This window comes from Nymphaea colorata, chromosome 6 (assembly GCF_008831285.2).
Source record: "Nymphaea colorata isolate Beijing-Zhang1983 chromosome 6, ASM883128v2, whole genome shotgun sequence".
Classification (NCBI taxonomy): Eukaryota; Viridiplantae; Streptophyta; class Magnoliopsida; order Nymphaeales; family Nymphaeaceae; genus Nymphaea; species Nymphaea colorata.
In genome coordinates, this window is record NC_045143.1 from 23,465,195 (window position 1) to 23,486,059 (window position 20,865).

At 38.6% G+C, this 20,865-nt stretch overlaps 1 protein-coding gene across 1 annotated transcript; it reads right to left on the minus strand.

The window, feature by feature from the left end:
* Window positions 1–5,252: 5,252 nt before the first annotated feature.
* LOC116256039 (calcium-dependent protein kinase 20-like) lies at window positions 5,253–20,175 on the minus strand. Its single transcript, XM_031632176.2, has 8 exons — window positions 19,204–20,175; window positions 16,082–16,205; window positions 15,836–15,979; window positions 15,146–15,298; window positions 13,105–13,220; window positions 12,649–12,816; window positions 6,325–6,555; window positions 5,253–5,878 (listed from the first exon to the last, which is right to left on the minus strand). The coding sequence occupies exons 1-8, from the start codon at window positions 19,702–19,704 to the stop codon at window positions 5,732–5,734; spliced, it is 1,584 nt and encodes a 527-aa protein (XP_031488036.1). The 5' UTR covers window positions 19,705–20,175; the 3' UTR covers window positions 5,253–5,731.
* Between the last annotated feature and the right edge of the window lie 690 nt (window positions 20,176–20,865).

A 20,865-nucleotide genomic window follows, 5' to 3' on the forward strand; every position in this document is an offset into this window, starting at 1 on the left:
CAATCTGCTAGTGCGGTACAAGGTGAAGAATGGGAAGGACCAAAGATGGGTGCCCTTCAACTTCTGAACACCCTAAAAAGAAATGAGAAAATGAAGGTGACAGCGACACCTTTCAATGAGCTCATGTACCTAGAGATCTTGGTAAATGGAAGGCCTACTATGGCCATGGTAGACACTAATGTCACGCATAACTTCGTCTCAAATGAAGAGGTGAGGAGATTGGGCCTCACCCTTGAGAAGGGGTTACGCATGAAGGCGGTGAACTCAGAGGCAAAACCCATCCACGGTGTAGCCCGGGATGCAGTTGTGAAGATTGAGAGTTGGTTAAAAAGAGCCAACTTCTCGGTGGTCTCGATGGATGATTTCCGGATGATCCTAGGAATAGAGCTACTCAGTACAGCGAAGATGGTCCTGATGCCGCACTTACACAGTATCAGTATCATGGACGAAAAGTCTCTTTGTATGGTTCCAGCAATATCGGTTAAGAGGGATAAGGGCAAGGCCGCAATGATATCTGCTTTTCAGTTGAAGAAAGGTCTGAAGCACGATGAAGAGACGTACTTGGTGGCAATCAGAGAAGTAACTAATGACTCCCCTGGTTTGGTCCCAGAGGCGCTTGCACCTGTCTTAGTGGAATTCGCAGGAACAATGCCGGCGAAGCTCCTTAGACGGCTGCCACCTCGACGTGAGGTGGATCATGCCATGGAACTCCTTCTTAGTGCCAAACCTTCTTCAATGACACCTTATCGAATGGCCCCTGCAAAACTAAGAGAACTTCGGTGACAGTTGGACGAAATGTTAGTTGGAGGTATAATTAGACCCTCCAAAGCTCTTTTTGGTGCACCAGTGTTATTTCAAGCGAAACATAATGGCTCCAAAAAGGCTATGTGTGGATTATCGGGTGCTGAACAAGGTAACAGTGAAAAACAAGTACCCCTTACCTTTGATTACAGATCTGTTTGATCAACTAGGTGGAGCTTGAGTATTTTCCAAGCTGGATCTCAGGTCGGGATATTGGCAAGTTCGGATTGTTGACAGCGACGAGCCGAAGACAACTTGTGTCACTCACTACGATGCCTTCGAATTCTTGGTAATGCCGTTCGGGTTGACGAATGCTCCAGCTACTTTTTCGACTCTAATGAATAAGATATTATATCCGTACTTAGATAAGTTTGTGGTAGTCTATCTTGATAATATTGTAGTGTACAGCGGCTCAATGGAAGATCATGTGGAACACCTGCGAACAGTGTTCAAGGTGCTGAAGGAAAATAAACTATATGTGAAGCGCAAGAAGTGCTTATTCAGCCAACAAGAAATCAGTTTTCTCGGTCATATAGTAGGTAAAGGTTAGCTGTGAATGGACATAGAAAAAGTGAGGGCTATTCAGGACTGAAAACCGCCAACCAATGTATCGGAGTTGCGTTCCTTTCTCGGCTTGGCGAACTACTATCGGCGATTCATTGAGGGGTATTCTTTGATAGTTGCGCCTCTCACTGATTTGGTGAAGAAGAACCGGACTTTGGCTTGGGAAGGACTTGAAGAATGTGCCTTCGAGAAATTGAAGAGGGCCCTGACGCATGAGCTTATGCTTAGGTTATCCGACCACTCGAAGAAGTTCGAAGTCCACACAGATGCATCAGATTTTTTTATTGGCGGAGTGTTGATGCAGGAAGGTCACCCGGTTGCCTACGAAAGTAGAAAACTTAAGGACGCCGAGCGTCGATATTCTGTGCATGAAAGGGAGATGACGGTCATTATCCACTGTCTTCATACATAGAGGCACTACTTGTTGGGAAGTCAATTTGTGGTAAAGACTGATAACGTAGCCACAAGTTACTTCTAGACTCAAAAGAAGTTGACCCCGAAGCAAGTCCGATGGCAAGAATTCCTTGCGGAATTCGATTTTGCCTTGGAGTACAAGGTGGAGAGAACAAACGTCGTAGCCGATGCACTAAGTTGGAAGGCGGAGTTGACAGCTACTCAGACAGCATCATTCGAAGCACAACTTGAGAGTGCTCTTCTCGGGCGGATTCGAGAAAGCATGAAGCAGGACCCTGTGGCCAAGCACTTGGTCGAGACAGTTGAAGCGGGAAAAATGCGACGATTCTCGTTGCGGGATGGACTCCTGATGGCAAAGGGCAGACGGGTGTTCGTACCTAGATGGGGCAACCTTCGGTGAGAGTTACTGAAGGAATGACTCGTTGTGGGCTGGCCATCCTGGCCAGGAGCGGACGCTGGCATTCCTCGAACGTGGTTACTACTGGCCACAGATGCACGATGACGTTGAAGCATATGTGAAAACATGCTTAATTTGCCAGCAGGACAAGGGAACGAATCAGAAGTCTGTCGGTCTCTTGGAGCCTCTTCCTGTTCCAAAACGTTCGTGGGAATGTCTCTCAATGGACTTCATCGTCAGCTTACCCAAAGTTGACGGCATCAGCTCCATCCTTGTGGTTGTGGATAGATTTTTGAAGTATGCCACCTTCATCACAGCCTCTAAGGAATGTCCCGCAGAGAAGACGGCAGAATTATTTGTGAAGCATATAGTCAAGCACTGGGACGTGCTGAAAAGCATTGTCGGTGATCGGGACACTCGCTTCACAGGGAAGTTCTGGTGCGAAGTATTTCGTTTGCTGAGGTCAGATTTATTATTCTCAACGAGTTTCCACCCACAAACTGATGGCCAAACTGAATGAATCAATGGATTGTTGGAACAATATCTTCGGCATTATGTCAGCGCAAATCAAAAGAATTGGGTGAAATTGTTGGATGTAGCTCAATTTTGCTACAATTTACAGAAGAGCGAGTCTTCTGGACATAGTCCGTTCGAGATAGCCACTAGGCAACAACCGTTGATGCCTCATACCCTTGCAGCCCAAGAAAATGGACAGTCTACTTTTGCCTACCAGTTCGTTCGCGATTGGTAGGAACAGACGGAAATGGCTAAGGCGTTCTTACATAAGGCCGCTAAGAAGATGAAAAAGTTTGCAAATCGGAATCGAAGGCCAATGGAATTCCGAGTTGATGACCAAGTCCTCGTGAAGCTCTATCCTGATCACACGAGCATTTTTTGTGGACGACACGGGTCATTATTCCGCAAGTATGAAGGTCCCTTTATAGTGCTGAAGAGAATCGAGAAGCTAGCTTACAAACTAGACTTGCTGCCATACTTTAAGATGCATTCAGTGTTCCATGTCTGCAACCTGAAGCCCTTCTACTTTGATGAGGAAGACCCTGACAGAAGCGTCCCTGAACGAGACCGATCTTATAGTGAGCCCTGTCGACCCAGCGAGCGGCGGACCGTCAGATTGAGGAAATTCTTCGGCACAAAACAAACTATCTAGAGGAGCCGAAGAAGTACCAAGTGAAGTGGTTAGGCGAACAAAATCCAACCTGGGAGTATGCCTTCCGTATGAAGCAGCGCTACCCGCTGAAAGTTAAGGCCTATCATGAAACTGCTGGCACCGAGGATGGCACTTGATTTGAAGGGGGGAGCCTGTTCCCCTATGTCTAAGAGTCTGTAAAGTCTTTTACTTTGTTTTTCATTGTACTTCCTTTGCTTATGTTGAGTCATTTGCTTACGCTTGTTTGCTTGTAAGGGAGTACCCTCCCACTGGTCTAAGTGTTATGTATTGGGATTTTTAGTTTTGGGTAGTCGGCTTGGTAATCCTGTAAGCAGTTTCGGTCATCCTATATAAGTAAAGTTGAGATCATTGTCCTTGCTTATCTTTCTCGTGATGTACAAATCTTCTAAGTTGAATACATTGCGAGATTTCTTTATTCACAAAGCGTTCTTTATGCACTTGTTTCCTAAAACTACTTTTGTGCTCATTTCGGTGGTTTGAAGGCTTACGGCAATCAGGTTCTTGCCGTGCCGCACGGGCTGAAGGAGTCAGCCCGTGACAAACTAAAACTCAAGCAAAAAAAGGAAAAGAGGGAGAAATATAGCAAACCACTTCTTTTTTTTTTCAACTTTTAGCTGTACTTACAAAATGAACCTACTTCCTTTTTATTATACAAGGGATGGATTATAGATCTCAATCCATTTACAGTATTTAAAATTATCTGGATCTAATTATGAAAGCATTGATCTGAATCTGTCGCTCTGCATCACTAATGAAGCCCTCAATGTTGAAATCTGTCACTAGGCACCAACAACTAGTGACCAGCTCCGAATTGCCAAGTTTCCAAACTCCTTGGAAGATCAACCATACCGATGAGGCAGCACACTGGTAGTAGTTCAACACTGTTAGTTCCGGCTCATTGCTGACATTGCAATTAAGTCTGCATAAAGAATCAAGCCAGCATGAATGAACTCGTTTGTAAATGAGTTGAGCTCTAGTTCAAATGTACACCCGAAATATTAAATGAGTCGAGTTGTAAGAACTCGATTGAGCTCAAATGTTACATTATAATGAGATAATAATTAAACTAATAGTAGTTAAACGAGTTAAAAAAATGAGACATGTTTAACATAAATAAGTTAAATGAGTTGAGTTTGAGCTCGACATTCTATCATTGAGTCGAGCTCGAGCTTGTTCTATCAAACTCTACTCAAGTTTGAAGCTTGAGTTTTCTAAGTCAAGTCGAGCTCAACTAGAGATGGCCCAGCTCAGGCTTGACTCGACTCTTATGCTGCCTCAGTTGTGCCTCAGTTGTAACTAGAGCCATGAAAAGAACCAACCTCCTAGGATGGCATTGGGCCAGAGGGCTGAAGCCGTCCTAGTCATGATGCCACACAGCAGAACCCTAGCCTCAATTAAGCCTCGGTGACGTGAACTAGTAAAATGTGAATCTTAACCCTTACTTTGATAACCATGGATTTTGAATCAGTAAGACCTTACATGTTAGCAACAGGAAACAGGAAGATATTTTACCTCAGTATGTCATCTGAACAAAAGTCATTGCCATAACAAAAATGCCGTTTGCAATTTATCACATATCTGAAGCTGTCGCAAATAAAGCACAATTTTCCAACACAGCGCCATGTTCCGGACTATTTTTCGAAGAAGTTGAACTTAATTTCAGACTATGGAGATATAATATTCATTTCAATTATACATTTCCACATCTACCAACCTCGTCAATAATTTTGTTTAAAAACTTAAATGTAGTCATTTTTATAACCCCATATTTTCCCAATATTCTCCCTTGAAGAGTTGCGATAAAGACCCCTCACAGAATGTTTAAAAAAAAGTCAAGGTTGACATGACAGGTCACAACCAGAATAGCAAAAGCAGCGAGTGCTAGAGTTTGAGGAGATCAAGTCCACCGGGGACGTAACTGATTCAGATTCAAATAATCCAAGTACATCAAAAATATGATTCCATCAATTCAGTACATTTAAACAGTCACGACCCAAACCATATCCGAACCGGTTATATCCCCAAGTCTAATAATACTGCACAAAGAACCACAGTTTGGTGCAGCTAAAAAAGCCTTGATGAATAATCAAGTCACGTCCAGGTAATGGATTTACAAGTTTGAGATAACACTGGCATAGTTGATGATAGAAATATTATACAAGCATGTTCCAGATTCTACTTCACAATGTCTTGCTCATATAAGCGAAGAATGGTTGTTGTTGTGAAGTATAATACCAGTTGCATCATCAAGAATACACAACCCTGATTCTTTCCCCTTAATCCAACCCACGGTACAAAAGAACAATAAAGAACTAGCAGCAAATATCGAGAACAAAAATACACTTCGTAATACATTATCATCTCCCCTAGTTCGTCAGCTGTAAAGATCCATCCCTAAGTAGCTTCAAGCTCAGACTTGTAAAACGCTCCCGTGAATATTGTCTCGATGCCTTCCTCCAGTCAGTTCCAGCCTTCATCATTGTTGCAAACTCATCGTAACTTATCCGTCCATCCTGTGTAAGGTTGCTGTTAGTAAAAAAAAAAAAAAAAGGGGCACGAAAGAGCCTAAAATTAATTGTCCTAGTATCACTTATATACCCAATCAATAAATCAAAAGGTTGCATTTGATAGCCTCAGATCTTAGATCCGAGGCTGCATAAGTGTTTTGAGAGAAACTATGGATTTAAGGTAGGATGGGGGGTGGTCTGATCTTAAATCTACGGATCTGAGATCCTAGTACCTTAGATCACTGTCGATCTGAGATTTGAGGTGAAACAAAAACAACAAAAGTTTTTCCAGATACCATAACATTTTGTCGATGGTTAACAGCCTAGGTCCAGGCACATCTTATCTGCCTGTAGAGACAGCGCAACACTCCCTACGTCGAGTAAACTAGGATCCTTTTTTCTTTCCCTTCGAAAGAACTATAATGATAATTTTATGATATGAATATGCTAACCTTGTCAGTATCAACATCTCTGACTATTGAATTGACAACTTCATCATTATCTGGACCTAATTCATCAGCCAAGGCATCTCTCAGCTCCTCGATCTCAATGTATCCACTTTCATTCCGGTCAAAATATGCAAAAGCTTTATGTAGATGTTCATCATTGCCAATCTTTTTCAAGTGAATGGAAATAGCGACAAATTCTCCGTAATCCAGTGTGCCATTCCCATCAGCATCGGCCTGTATTATACAAGTGAGCTAACATATTCAGAAAATGGAACATGCAAAGCATCAAGTATATTTTCAGCAACCAAATGTTTATATAATAAAACTCATTAAAATGCAAAAAGGAAACTCATCCCTCCATGGCAAGTCACAAACTCAAAGTGATAACTCAGAAACCATAGACAGTTTGTGGACAGACGAATTGGCTATTCTTTCTTCATACAGATACAGGTGAATATAGAAAGCATCAGGAAAGTGTTGCATGTTACTACTAGCACGATATTAGATTAATACACCACCAAAAGCCAGATGTGCAGTCTCAAACCATGCATTTCAGTCTCCACAAAATGCAACATTTTATTCTAATCATGTACTCATAAGTTCACCATACAGATAGATTGCAATAAACAAACTGTTGCGGACCGACTCTATCTGGCCCGGCCAAGCCAATAGAAGGAGATGCTGCTTGGTCAGCTTAGGCATTGCTTGGGAAGCATGTGGGATCCAATCGAACGCTCAGTCAAGCAGAAGGCAATGCACGTGGATGTGTAGCCCGGTGGTATAGCGACGAAGTGTATAAGTGCATCATGGTCATCAGTCCCTTTGGAAGTGCAAGTCCGTCATTGGGGAATCAGCTGGGTTCCCCACACATAGCGTTTGGATGCACATGGGGGTGCGCATGGGTTAGGGGCAATTCCCCCGGTGGACGCATATGTTGCGTCCACATCCACGTAGAGTCACGCGGGGGCGAGTAAGTGAATGCTCGTCGTCGAGTAGGGTGATGGTCGGCCGCCTTGCTTAATGACATATAGTCATCAACTGGCTTCGGCAGGGGACTTCCTCCCAAGGGAAGTCTACCCCCACCCAGATTTCGTGTGGATGTAGATAGGCGCTTGGAGGAATGACGATGTTCTGACAAGGCCTTATGGCCACGACTTGCCGATGGTCTATATGTGGGATAAAGCTAGGTGATGGTGTGTCGAGTGCGTAGCACTCATCGTCTAGTCAATAGTCCCAGAAGATTGATGAAAGCTTCCGCTACATTAAGAACGAGTCAGGTTGGCTGAAGGCTTGAGAAACCTTCGGCGCTGCGCAGGCCAAATAGGCTTGAAAAAGTCGAACCGTGACACAGACTGTGCTCATAAGTAGAACATGTGTAAGGCTGTAGGCATCACGCACGGGTAAGCTTCAATGGGAAAAAAAGACCATTTATGCTATTTAGCACACCAACATATAGTTAGGAGTCATCTAAGAAAATATAGAAACCAGTGATCAGATGATTATTCCTTGAATCGCTTCCTCAGTCACAATAAGTATATGCAATCAAATCCAAGATAGATGCATATAATAATAATCATTTGGACAAAGATACTTAAACATACTAAATTATATGCATCAATATGCCTGTGTATATGAAAGTTGGATGCAGGAATTGATGTGCACAACATGCACAATATCTGGTCGAATAATACATAAGTACATGGTCGTGCCAACTAGTTCCTATATGGTGTGGGATCCTGCAAAGGCATTTTACCATTAATCTTCGTTTATTAACCAACTTCTAGAGCTTCCACTTATCATTTGTTAAAGATGGGTACTAATATCAGCAATATTTTGTAAATACTGTGATTCTATCATCAAAACATCATAAGCCATTTTAAAAGTAATAGTAAAGTCTCATAATATTTTCAAAACAGCACCAGAAACACTTTTTGTGACAAGACTGCAATATTTTCTGTCTACCTTTAAAAAAATACCATTTTTAAGATGTTTTTAGTGGAGGTTTCCATTTTTTGTTTATTTTAAAATTGTAAAAGCCATTTAGAGTCTTCACTAGTATATTTATAAGAAAATTAGTAATTCAAAATTTGTCCTCGTAATTTTGAATTCCCAAGAATGATCCGAAGAAAGACAACTTTGCCAAAAGGTTACCTGAGAAAAACATAGCTAGTAAAAGGCCCACGACCAAACTAACAGCCCCAAGAGGGTTGGTACCGTGGGTTAGGCTTTGGATGTCAAAAAGGCAGTCAGTTCAAATCTAATGGGCACTCCCTTGTACACAAGCTTAAGCAGGTATAAGCCCTAGGGACAGGGGTAGTAGCCACAAGGCTTCATGTAGGGATTAAACCTCACGTCCTGAATATCCTTCACATGTCAGATGACCCTCAAAACTATGTAATAAAACAAGGTCTTCCAACCTATGTATAAGGTAACATACTAACATGTATAGATCGAGTCAATAGTTCGATGTGTAATTTAACGTAAAAAGGAAAGTTGCAATCCTTTTAGTATTTAAAAAATGAAAAGATACAAAAAATTAAGCAAAAAAAAAATCGCCAAAGAAAAGTAAAATAGCATAAGCACAAGTTTATATAAAAAAGTAACAAATGACAAACATGAAGCACCAATTTTAGTAGAAAAATAGTAAATAAAAATTCACATTTCACCTAAACAAAGTTCAACTTCATCCATTAAATCAACTTAAAGTCCTCCATACATAAATTAAGCTGAAAACTTCAAGTACATTATTATAAAATTCAAATTCCTAATGATGAAACCCTTAAAGGCTATTAAGAGGGATCATTTACCTACAATAAAGAATAGACGACTTACTAGGTTGTTTGCTCTACTAAGTTCTCTTGTTTCTCCTAATCCACTAAGTTCATGATGTGTGTAGGTCAATACTGCTAATGTTGTTTGAGTGACACCTCATCTTCACTAAGTTCTTCTTTGATGTGTAGGTCACACATCATATTGATTCATATAAATGCATGAAGGCCTAAACGCACCCTTTAGGCACTTGTCACAACAAGAACATGTTACAGTCCTAAGCATTTCAACTAAAAATATTAATGTGCATAACCATTGTGTCTTCCAAATTCCATTAAATCCAGCCATTGACAAATCTAAGTTAAAGATTAATGAAAGAAAAGGCATATAAGTTATTCTAAGCATAGTCACAAATAACATTTCAAAGTTTTAAACAGCGAGATTTTTCTCGGGTATAATATGGTGAGCTTGAAAAAACGGAAAAAATACGGTAAAATTTTAAAATTTAAAAAAAACAACTGAAAATAAGGAAAAATAAAATAAGTGAGAAACTAATAACACAAACATCAAAAGATAAGTAGATTTGCAACAAATAAAATACAAAATGAAAAAAAAAAACTGTTTGGCATTTTAAAAGTTGAAAAAAAAAACGCATTAAAACGAGCTTTTTTGTTTTTAACATTTTTTTTTAAAAAAACACATTTTTTTGTTTTAAACGGCAATTTAATTTATCACGAATTCTTTTCACGTTTTTTGTGACTATGATTCTAAGTAAAAATAAAAACTACACTAAAAATCAAAATACCATAAAAATAGAAAAATAGAGTAACAATTGCAAAGTTTATATTTTTACAATGCAAATATACTCACACACAAAATGAGAAGAAACCCTTTTTCACCACAAAATTAGCCCCTCAGGCACATAGTCCTGATCAATGTTTTCCTCCTCAAAAGGGCAAGAGTCTCCATATGACTCTTAAGTGTAACTTGGAGATTTTCAACCCCAATACATTTTCATTTTTCTTCCTTCTTCCTCCTCCCTCCTCCTCTGTTTTTCTCTTGCTCCTTTTCTTTCTTTTCTTTGAGGGCCGCATCCTAGCACCACCCACATTACATTAAAATCAACGTGGCATCCAAGTTCCTTTGGTTATGTTGTATAATATCATGACAGTACAGTACGATATGCATAACACTGTTTGCAACAATGTTTGTGAAAGACTTAAGTTACATGGACACGCTTATCCTACTCTTCAATACCTTGCTTTTAGGTTGTTAGTTTAACTAGAAATGTCTCCATGCTACGACAGAAATTGGATTACATATCACAATATTAAGAGAAATCAACTTAGATGCAAGCATGTAGAACGTATAACCTATGTGCATTCTAACCTTCAGTTCTTTCATGGAACAAATGTTAATACAGGTAAATAATGAATTATAGATTTGTATGAGTATCTTATTTTATACAGTTTTATGTACTTGGTACTATCTATATTTTGTGGATTGTATTGTAGGGAAGAAACAAGCAAATATTGAGATGTGAACACTAAGGAATGTGACTTAGAAAGAGAAAATGAGTTTGAATATCTTAATTCAGGTTACATGATCCATCAATTCCATAATGTTTAATATGTAACAAGAGGATGATTTGGGGAAGGAGGTGGACATGGATGAGCTATAATAATGAAGATTTTGATCTTCTTATGATAAACAATGTTTCATAACTTTAATTTGATGGGGTAATCATGAGCAAAATGAACTACAAAATTTTGTCTACCAATTTTGCGTTGGTTTGAATTTTTGTGCGGTTATATATATATATATATATATATATATATATACAGGAAAATTGAAATCTGCCTGCAGCCGAATGTTGTTAGATGGCTAAATGTTTCAAAGTCATGGGTGAATGCGACATAAATTGTTGCTAAAAGCATCATAAACAGTCATTAGTATCATAAAACATTGCTAGTGTATCGATTGCATCGTGTTTTTAGCCACTGGTTTTAAAGATTTTGTCATCCGGCAACAACAAATTGAAATCAGCTGGCTGCCGGATGACAAAATATATAAAAACTATGGTCAGAAACACCATGCAAGTATTAGCGAAAGTTTATGCTGCTTTTAGCAACGTTTATGTCACTCTCAGTTTAGAACACTACTTTTTTGCCATTGTTTCATTTAAACATCAACCAGTTGAAACGATACAAACCGACATGACCAAAGTTGAACCCATATCAGTCGATATTCTAAGGACCCCTGATTTGTGAATTGAGGAGCCAATATGATATATGTTGACAGGTATGGACTGAGGCACACTGATATTGACATGATTGAGAAATGCCAGCCTGCACCTCTAAGAAAGGGCGCTAAATGCCTGAGCCCCAAATGTTTATCCTTTTTACCAAAAACAAAAAATCAGAACAGTCCTACCTTTGCCTTTCCTTTCTTACTAAAGTACCCATTCTGAAAAAGTTTGAGCAGCACATTTTAAGGACTTTAAACAATTTTTAAAAATACCAAAAATCTCCCTGTTAAAATGAGGTTCAGCAATGGAAAAAAGTTATAATATCACACGATGATGTTATTGCAATACCTCTGTGATAATTTCAAAACGCTAATCTACGTCAGATGGGAGTGCGGATGCAGCAATTTTCAAAAAAAAAAGGTGTGAGTGCAGTGAGTATATATATACATGCATATATATATATAATTTGTTATATAGTTAATTAATAGTCTACCTAACTTTACATCTTAAACATCTTTGTGTGCATCTAAAATGGTGAGCCTTGAGTCCTTGACCTAGTTTGCCGAACCACAGCAAACATGAAGTGTCAGAAGAGCACCAGGCACCCATGTCGTGTCGACGCAGGTGTAACAGCTGTTTAGAAGCACCCGCCCATCATAGATGCTGATTTTTTCATTGTTTCAATTTTTGCTGCATTATTATGTGAAAATATTGCTATCTGTGACAGTATTGTATGTGTTGATATATGTGTTTGTATAACAACTTTATAAAAGAAGACAGTTTTATGACGAGCAATGTCTACATGCAAGCTATCACTAAGGTTTATAGCCACTTATTGTTTTAATTAGATTAGTTTTTTTAGGTCTTAAAAATAAGAATTTTTAATGCTTCACCTTATGAAACTATAAGACCTTGCATGCTCTATAGCAATGAAAAGAATTGATCTTAAGTTATAAACCTGGTCTATTTATGTTATACAAACTCTAAACTCTAACCATCTAACATCATCAAATTTGATCTCACAAATTTTTAGGTTATGTTTATCGTCATGCTATGGGCATCCAGCATGTTACTGTTATCATGCACTTTAATTATTTTATTATGATATGTTGACAGTTAAAAGCTTCTCACTGAGAAAGCTTTAAGTTTCATTATTCAGTTAAACCATTAATGTTGCGTTGTAAATGGTTCTTTCCTTTTTCCTTTAGGGTGGGGTTGGGGGAGGCTTCTTATTGTGTGAGTGGGAGGGGGAGGAGAACTGGGGAGAGAAATCATGCTGTAAGGAGGAAAATTTTGAAATGAATGCTCACTGCTTCCATTAACATCTGCACATCTGCATCTGGAACCTGATGACCAATCTTGTGCAAGCCCACTTTCAGTTCCTCAAGTGTAATTTTTCCATTGTTGTTTGAATCCATCATGCTGAACATTTCCTTTATACCTGCCACTTCCTCCACGGATAAGTGTTCAGCAATCACCTGCAATGGCCAATTTTAAAAGTTCATAAGCGTTGGAAGAAAATATGATATTTAAGCTAAAAGAAACACTAGTATATATGAAGTTGCCATTGCTTTAATTCAATGAGAAAGCTAGACTAAGTGACTGCAAAAATACAAACTCAGCATCTTCACTATATAATGTGTTTTGCACAGCAAGATAGGAGAAGCCATATTTGCCTATTTGACTAGGCCTTGCATGTTTGAAAAAGTTTTTTAAAGAAAAAGAAAGAGTTTTGATCCAAAATTTTCCTGTATTTCATGACATACCCTTAATGCTTTCTTTTTGAACTTGCTCATGACAGAGAACTGTTTGAGCCTCGCCCTGACAGTCTCTCCGAGAGGAACATTTGGAGCTTTTTTTGCATTCTGCAACCATGTATGATCTGTATGCAAGAAATCATCAAGAAGCACATCATTATGTTTAGTAAATCTATCTACCTACCAGTACCAACTAGAGTAATCTAATTAGAAGAAAGTATCCAAATGGTTGTATAAATGCAATAGGCATTTAGTGATGAAAAATCAAAGGAAAGCACTTTCCCTTCCAAAAGGCATATGACAAGATAGTCTACATATTCTTGCAAGAATTATGCTCATTTGCTGAATATGCTAATTCCTTTCATGCAGCAATTGAACAACAGATGGGAATTAGACTGTTCACATGGCCACCAATTCCAAAACAAAACTGTGCAGACTGCAGAGCACATGACCAGAAGAGTCTTTCTCTGTAAATTATAAACTGTCATTACATATACAAGATTAAATAGACAAGACCTAGATAAGAGGTCATATGCCATGGACACACACACACATATATATATATATGGAAAGAAAACTACTGAGAGATTCAGAAGTAAAAAAGCACTGTGAAAGGACATTCCTTGGTAGAAACTAGCTTCTTAGAAGCCAGAAGGAGGAAACGATGTGAGTAAGAAACGTCAAGAGAACAAACAACAAAAGAAAACACACTGTATGTAGATGCTTGCCTCTATGCTCCAATGCAAACTCACCTTCTTCATAAATCTCTTCATGAAAAGAAGGAACAAAGTTCAACAGCAACAAAATTTTAAGGATTGGTTTTGATTTTCTATGTAAAAAAATTGTAAAAATCTTAATATATTTGAGCAAGTTTACCTCAAGCTTAGAATAATCAAAATCTCAGATATGATTGTACAGACAACTAACAACTAAAAAGTGCACAGGTTACTGCAAAGCTTATTTGACAACCAACAAGACAATTTATCTGCCCCAGGTGTGTGTGAGAGAGAGAGAGATGACTCCTTACGTCTGCATTTAAGTAATTTCATGATATGACATCTAAGAGCCATAGAGGGAGACATTCTTCAAAAATTAAAGCAACATGAAATCCTACAAAAATGGTGAAAAAAAAATCATAATTATTATATCTTATAAATAAAATACTGCAGCTGCATGTTTCACAGCTTATAAACTTTTATTGGTTCTACTCTAAAATAAATATCACCACTTATAATTAATTTTCTATTACAAACACCTTTTTTCACAGACACTGAGTCTGATTAGTTCTGACTTCGAGTTCTGATTTATGATCTGAGAAATTAGAAAGAATATGGATCAAACTTATCCACTAAATCACTGTCAGAGAATTAGTGCCTTTTGATGACACATCATAATATCACCGGATAACACCATTGCACAGAAAAATACAAGAAATAGATTTTGCTATCATGTGTTACATTTCTAACAGCATAACCCAGTCTAGATTTTGAATTTCACATACTTTTTGAAAAGAAACCTCCTACGAACCATAAGAGATCATGGGGTTAACCTCAACTTTGGAGAAAGCAAATGAACTTATGCCATAAGTTTCCAACAAGAAATTAGAGATATCAATATTTCAAATCATGACAATACCTTGAACTCAAAACATTAAGAAAACAAGGCAAATATGGAATCCTAGTAATATAGGCTCAACCAGTGTCCTGCTTCAATTCATAGATGAGCACATAGTGAGTTAGATTAATTCTGAAACCAACTTATGATCTCACAAATCAGAGACAACATGGGGTAAGATTATCCATTAAAATCACTGCCATTGATGGTCTTTTGGGACAAAAATACCACTGCACAAAAAAAATGCATGAGAAATTAGCTTTATGCTGTTCTTTTCTCGAGATAAGAGAGACCATAAACAGTTGAAATATGCCTAAATATGGCTTAAGGGCTGCAAATATAAATCAATGTCTCCATGCTTGTAACACAGACAAAATCAAAGCTTCATATCACAGTCAGTAGTTACAAAGTAAATCAACAATCTTCACAGACATACCGAGCACTTCCTGAGCTGACAGACGATGCTTGGGATCTGGATCCAGCATTCGCTTTACAAGATCTTTTGCATTGTCTGAAACTTTTGGCCAAGGGTCTCTCTTGAAGTCAATAACCCCACGAATTATTGCCTGTGCAACCCCCTGTTCAGTTTCTGCAACGGAAAGAAATTCATATAATATATATATATATATATATATATATATATATATATATATATATATAAGAAGGGAAATGCATATAACATATATATAAGAATTTTCTAGAGAGCAAACAGACTGCTAGAGCCAGGTGTAAGCATTTACAACTCATTAAACCCAACATCTTCAGCAACAATATCCTACTTGATCAAGTTCAAGCCTGCAGCCTCTATTGACTCGGTCATTCCAACCAAGTGACCATATCTATCATCTTCAAGTCAGAAGTTGCTAATAAACTTGGATTAGTTTAAGTCTATGAGTTCTAATCAGTTCAAGTTTATAATGTTAGCCCACTAACAACTTAAGTTGCAAATCCAATCAATGAACATCAAAGGTCAAAAGTTGCTTTAATTTAGACTAGTTGCCCAACCTACATATCCAGCCCATGTAGTCCAAAATCAGGTTAATCTATGCATCAACTCGATAGAATCAAATGAGGTTAACAGCTGTTTTCAGTTTATATTAAAATCAGTCGATTGCAGAAAGCTAACCTGCCCAAAATGGAGGAACACCACAGAGTAGGATGTACAGAATAACGCCTGCACTCCATACATCAACTTCCGGCCCATAATTTCGTTTCAGCACCTCTGGGGCCATATAGTATGGACTGCCCACTATTTCAGTAAAGCACTCACCTTCACAACATAAACAAGCATACTTGTTGATCCAAAAAAGCACCCCAGTCCAAGAAGTGAGTCATCAAATGGAGGCAAGAAAGGTCAACTTCATCATCATACCAGGCTTAAAGAAAACAGAGAGTCCAAAATCAATTGCTTTAAGGGGAGAAGCTTCCTTCTTGTTTGCAAACAAAAAGTTCTCAGGTTTTAGGTCTCTATGCATCACTCCATACTTGTGGCAAAGCTGCAAAAGAACAAGGGAAGTTTAAATCTTCAAATCAAGCATTCCTATTACATCTTCTTAAAGAAAGCAATGTTTTAAAACCCCGTGCCCTGGGATTTGACTCATCCATTACCCACTCTCTGCAGGACAACCCAATGATTTGGGCCAGGTTTTGTTAACTGTCGTTTTCGAAAAAAAGAAAACAATACATATTTGTCATTTAAATATTACTTATATAATTCAGAAATAAGTAGAATTAACATCTAATAAAGTCATGAATAAGTCACATTTAGTCATGTAATAACAAGAAACAAAACCATTAAGTTATTCTATTGTTGCAATTACATTATTCTACTGTTGCATACTTCAACAAACTGAAATCAAGTATCAATAAAGAAATGAAAAGCAAGATCTCAACAGCACAAAATTTAGGTAAGTTGAATGAGTTTTGGGTGAGTAAAGTCAACTTCACCCATTCACCCTAGTCATAGGCGACCGAACAGCTGCCCCCCCTAATTACTGGCAAGTTTTTTCAAGATTTTGGATAAAACCAAGTCCCTTTATTGGGTTGAACTGGTACCAAAGACTATTTTGTTCAATTGGGAAAAGAGAAAAAGAAAAACAAGAAAAGAAGAAGGAACTGCTGCTGAAAAGTCAATTGTGGCACCCTTACTTGTTAAGGTATGGACTATTCCACGCCTAGGCATGAGTCCACACCCATCGCGTATGTCGATCACTTAGGTGACATGTGCTAGACTGGCAGCTAGGTGTGCCTAGGCTGGACTAGGCGCCAGCACACCTAGTCCATGGGAAGTGAAAAATCACCTTCCTTCAAATCAAGTCCTCCAATTTTATTATACACTGTTATACCGTATATGCCTATATTATATGCAGTTATATTATATAATTTCTAATCTTTAGGTACAGTTATGTTAATTACATATTCTATATCAATTCATCAAGTGGAAGTTCCAGCCATACATTAATTACATATTCTATAAAACCAATGAATTTCTATTATAACTAATGTGCTCTAAAACATATTTTGTAGAACCTATGCCAGCCTTCTTACCCATGTTGAAACCTAGGTTTATGGTAAAAAGACCACTAGTTTCTCTTGTTCAGTGCATGTCTAGTAATTAGATAAATACGTGCGAACCTCACTTTCGCAACCTGAATACAAATTTATTTTCTCATTTGTGAGGCTGTTTTTGTGTTATATGTATATTATATGTTATATGTACAATCTGTTATAAACTTGTAATGTATATTATATGTACTGATTTGATATGATTTTTTTTTTAAATGATTCAAATGAAATAGTCTATATAGAATCTATAACTGAAATAGTCTATAAGAAATGCAAGAATTGTCCAGTATGCAAACACGAATGACATGTTTTCTTTTGTTTATCAAACTAAGACATCATCTAGAACAAAACAGCACAGTTTTGTAGTATGTAAGCAAGCTGGAAATGTACTGTTAATCTGTCATGAAAACAAGAACATAACAGTTTTTCATGTTTTATTTTTTGGCTTTATTTACAAAGTATAATCAATCAATTAGAAGAGAACAGAACATTTTTTCAAGTTTTACTTGGAATAGAAGCTTACAGTTCAGTCAGTAACTACATAGTTTTATTATGTAATGGTTAACATAACTAAAAAACTAAAAAAAGGTCACCTTTTTTGCCTAGGCACACCTAGTCCGGCCTAGGCGCTAGGTGCTGCCTGGGTGCCTTGACAACTAAGGTGGCACCTTAATCTTAGTCTGGAAATAGTTATAATTTAACAATTGACAGCCATCATGAAATGTGAAGCATGGGCAAATGGGCATTTAATCAAACATTCTCCAAGCCCAGACTTACTTTGGCACCCTCACAGTTGCAGAACAGTCCCCAATAATAAACATGTGGATGGATCTAAGAACATTGAGACTACTAATCACCAATGATGGAACCTTGGTTTCATTTTGCCAATAAGTTGGTATTTCAAAAACTTTTTAATCAGCTCGTAGCAATGGATTTGATTGCTTATGAATTGTAAACGCAGCAGTGGATACCAAGGAACTCCTTTCCTCTTTTTCTTAAAAAGCAAAAGCTTGGAAGTCAGAGAAAGACAAAAGTTCAACAAGACTAGGATATGATGGTTCATGCACACTGTAAATGGAATTTGTGTAGAAATTAAACCTTGACAAGAAAGTAACATAAATCGAAATTTGATTCATTTAGCATCAATCACAGCAACCATAGCATCTAGAAAAGAAAACATAAACACAGAGCTAAATCAAAAGTGGATGGTAATTGATGTTCCAGTCTCCAGATCAGCCAGTTCATGCACAAGGCAGAAGGTTAACAGTGCCCCTTGGGACCAAATCCATCTGGCCCTAATCTTTCAACCACAACGAATATGGGCAAGATAACAAAAACAGGAAGCAGTCCTCTTGGGCCACACATGTAGCCTTCTCCAGACAAAACAACAAAATTAAGCAAACAAATGGGACGGCCATTCTGAGGCTAACAAAGAAAAGAGTACAAGGTGATGGGAACTGAAATTACAAAAATGCCCAAAGTTACTCATCATCCTAAAAAGCAAGTTTGGATCATCTCATTCGGCAAAGGTTGATCCTTTAGAAAATATGGAATACAAAGAGACAAAGAACAAAGTATGAACACAGAAGGCAAATCGAAAAGAAAGAACCCGATCAACATCAATCCCGCTAGCCTAACTTTACGAAAAGGACACAAACAACACCAAGCCACACAAAAGAGGAAAAAGGAGACTGCTATGAGACATGCCCACCTCAGTTGCAAAAGGAGTCCCGTCTTAAGATAAACTAGAAGCAATGCAGTTATTAAAGAAAGCAGGATCAGGGATAGAAATGAAACTACACAAAAAGATTGTGCTAAACTCAATGAAGGCAAGAAAGAAAAAATACACCAGACCAAGGAATGGCATATACGAGAAAGGCGCCATAGAAATGGGAGCAGGCAAAATCAATCACGAGGATAATGTAAGACCTGAACAACTTCAACAATGGTTTTGGTGACAGCCGCTGCTGCTCTTTCTGTATAATGCCCACGGGCCACAATCCGGTCGAATAGCTCGCCGCCCTCGCAAAGCTCCATCACGAGATGGACGGCATTGTCGTCTTCGTAAGTGTCCTTGAGGGTCACTATGTTGGGGTGCTTCGGCAGGTGCTTCATGATTGCCACCTCCCGCCGGACATCCTCGATATCGACCTGAGTCCGAAGCTTCTTCTTTGATATGGACTTGCAGGCGAAGACCTCCTGCGTCTCCCGATCGGTGCAGAGGTAGGTGATTCCGAATTCGCCCCTTCCAAGCTCGTGGCCGAGCTCGTATCGGCTTTCGATGTCGTGGCCTGTAGGGTTGCTCAAGACTGCAAGCTTTCCGCCTGGGCCATTGTTAACCTGGTTACCGCCCGAGAAAGGATTCGTCTTTTCCTTCTTCTTTTTCTTCTTCCGTCCGGCGCTTCCCGGTGAAGCACAGCAATTACCCATCGTTCAATCACAGCAAGGAAACACCAATGAAGACCCAAATTCGTCTCTCCAATTTCATGGATCACCAAGAAAGAAAGCAAAAGGGTTCTAGGAATGCGATCAGGAAACAAAAAACCGCACCTTTCGACCTAGAAACGTGGCTGCACTAATCGTGTAAAGAGCTTGACAGTCGGAACCGACTATAGAATCTCTGTTCCTCGGGTTAGGGAAAAAAAATGGTCAATGATGCGGGACAGAATAGGGAAGAAAACTGTGATCTGCATGAGAGAGAGAAACCAGGAATGCCTAGGCCTAACCTTCTTTCAGGGATTTGGGGTTCTAGAGGGGTTTAAAATGGGTTGGGAGATTAGGAAGAAGAAGTTGGAAAGGAAGAGATTTGGGTGTGAGGGAAGATCTGGTGTCAATCAGCCATGGCGGAGGAGAGGCCCTGTCCCCCTCGCTCTCCTCTCTTCCCCCACCCCCACCACCAATTACGAAAAAAAACAGAGATCCTGGCCCAGGCTGTTTCCCGAAGATTGCCAAGAATGCATCTGAGGAATTTCAACTCAAGGATACCATTTAGTAATTATTTCGTAAAAGCTCCTAATTTTTCCAATTATTTTGAACAAGTTTGTTTTTTTGCTTAGCGCCCCCAAAATAAAGGTTTACTTCCACTTTTATCACTTAATTTGGTTAAAGAATCAATTACGTGAGATGCCCATAACATCTCTTTCTTTCTTGTATACAAGCGACTAAGAATCTTCAAATTAAAAATATAACATGAAAAATTATAAAAAGTGCATACCACGTTGAGGAGTTTGGATGTTATGTCCATAAGGTGTGAAAGCCCTCCCTCCGTCGCAAGTGGACGGGCTCCTGACAATGGGCCCGCCCTGTTTGTTGCATGTTAAAAAAATTTTGAAAAGTGAGTGCCCTTTTTATGTTTATAGCTAAATCACCGAGAGTGAAATAAAAAAAAAAGAGGCTATTGTAGAATTTTTAAAAAAATATATAATTAAAGATTATACGGATTTTACCGTTTGCGAACTATCCCTTCCTGCGTAGCTTTTTACAAAATGTTCCGCCGTTTTCTTGGTTGTCGTGAATTTTCTATGCGTTGTGAAGTACAACGCATTTTGGGGTTCGGAGGACTATCTAAAGTAGCAAGTATCATTTTGTTCG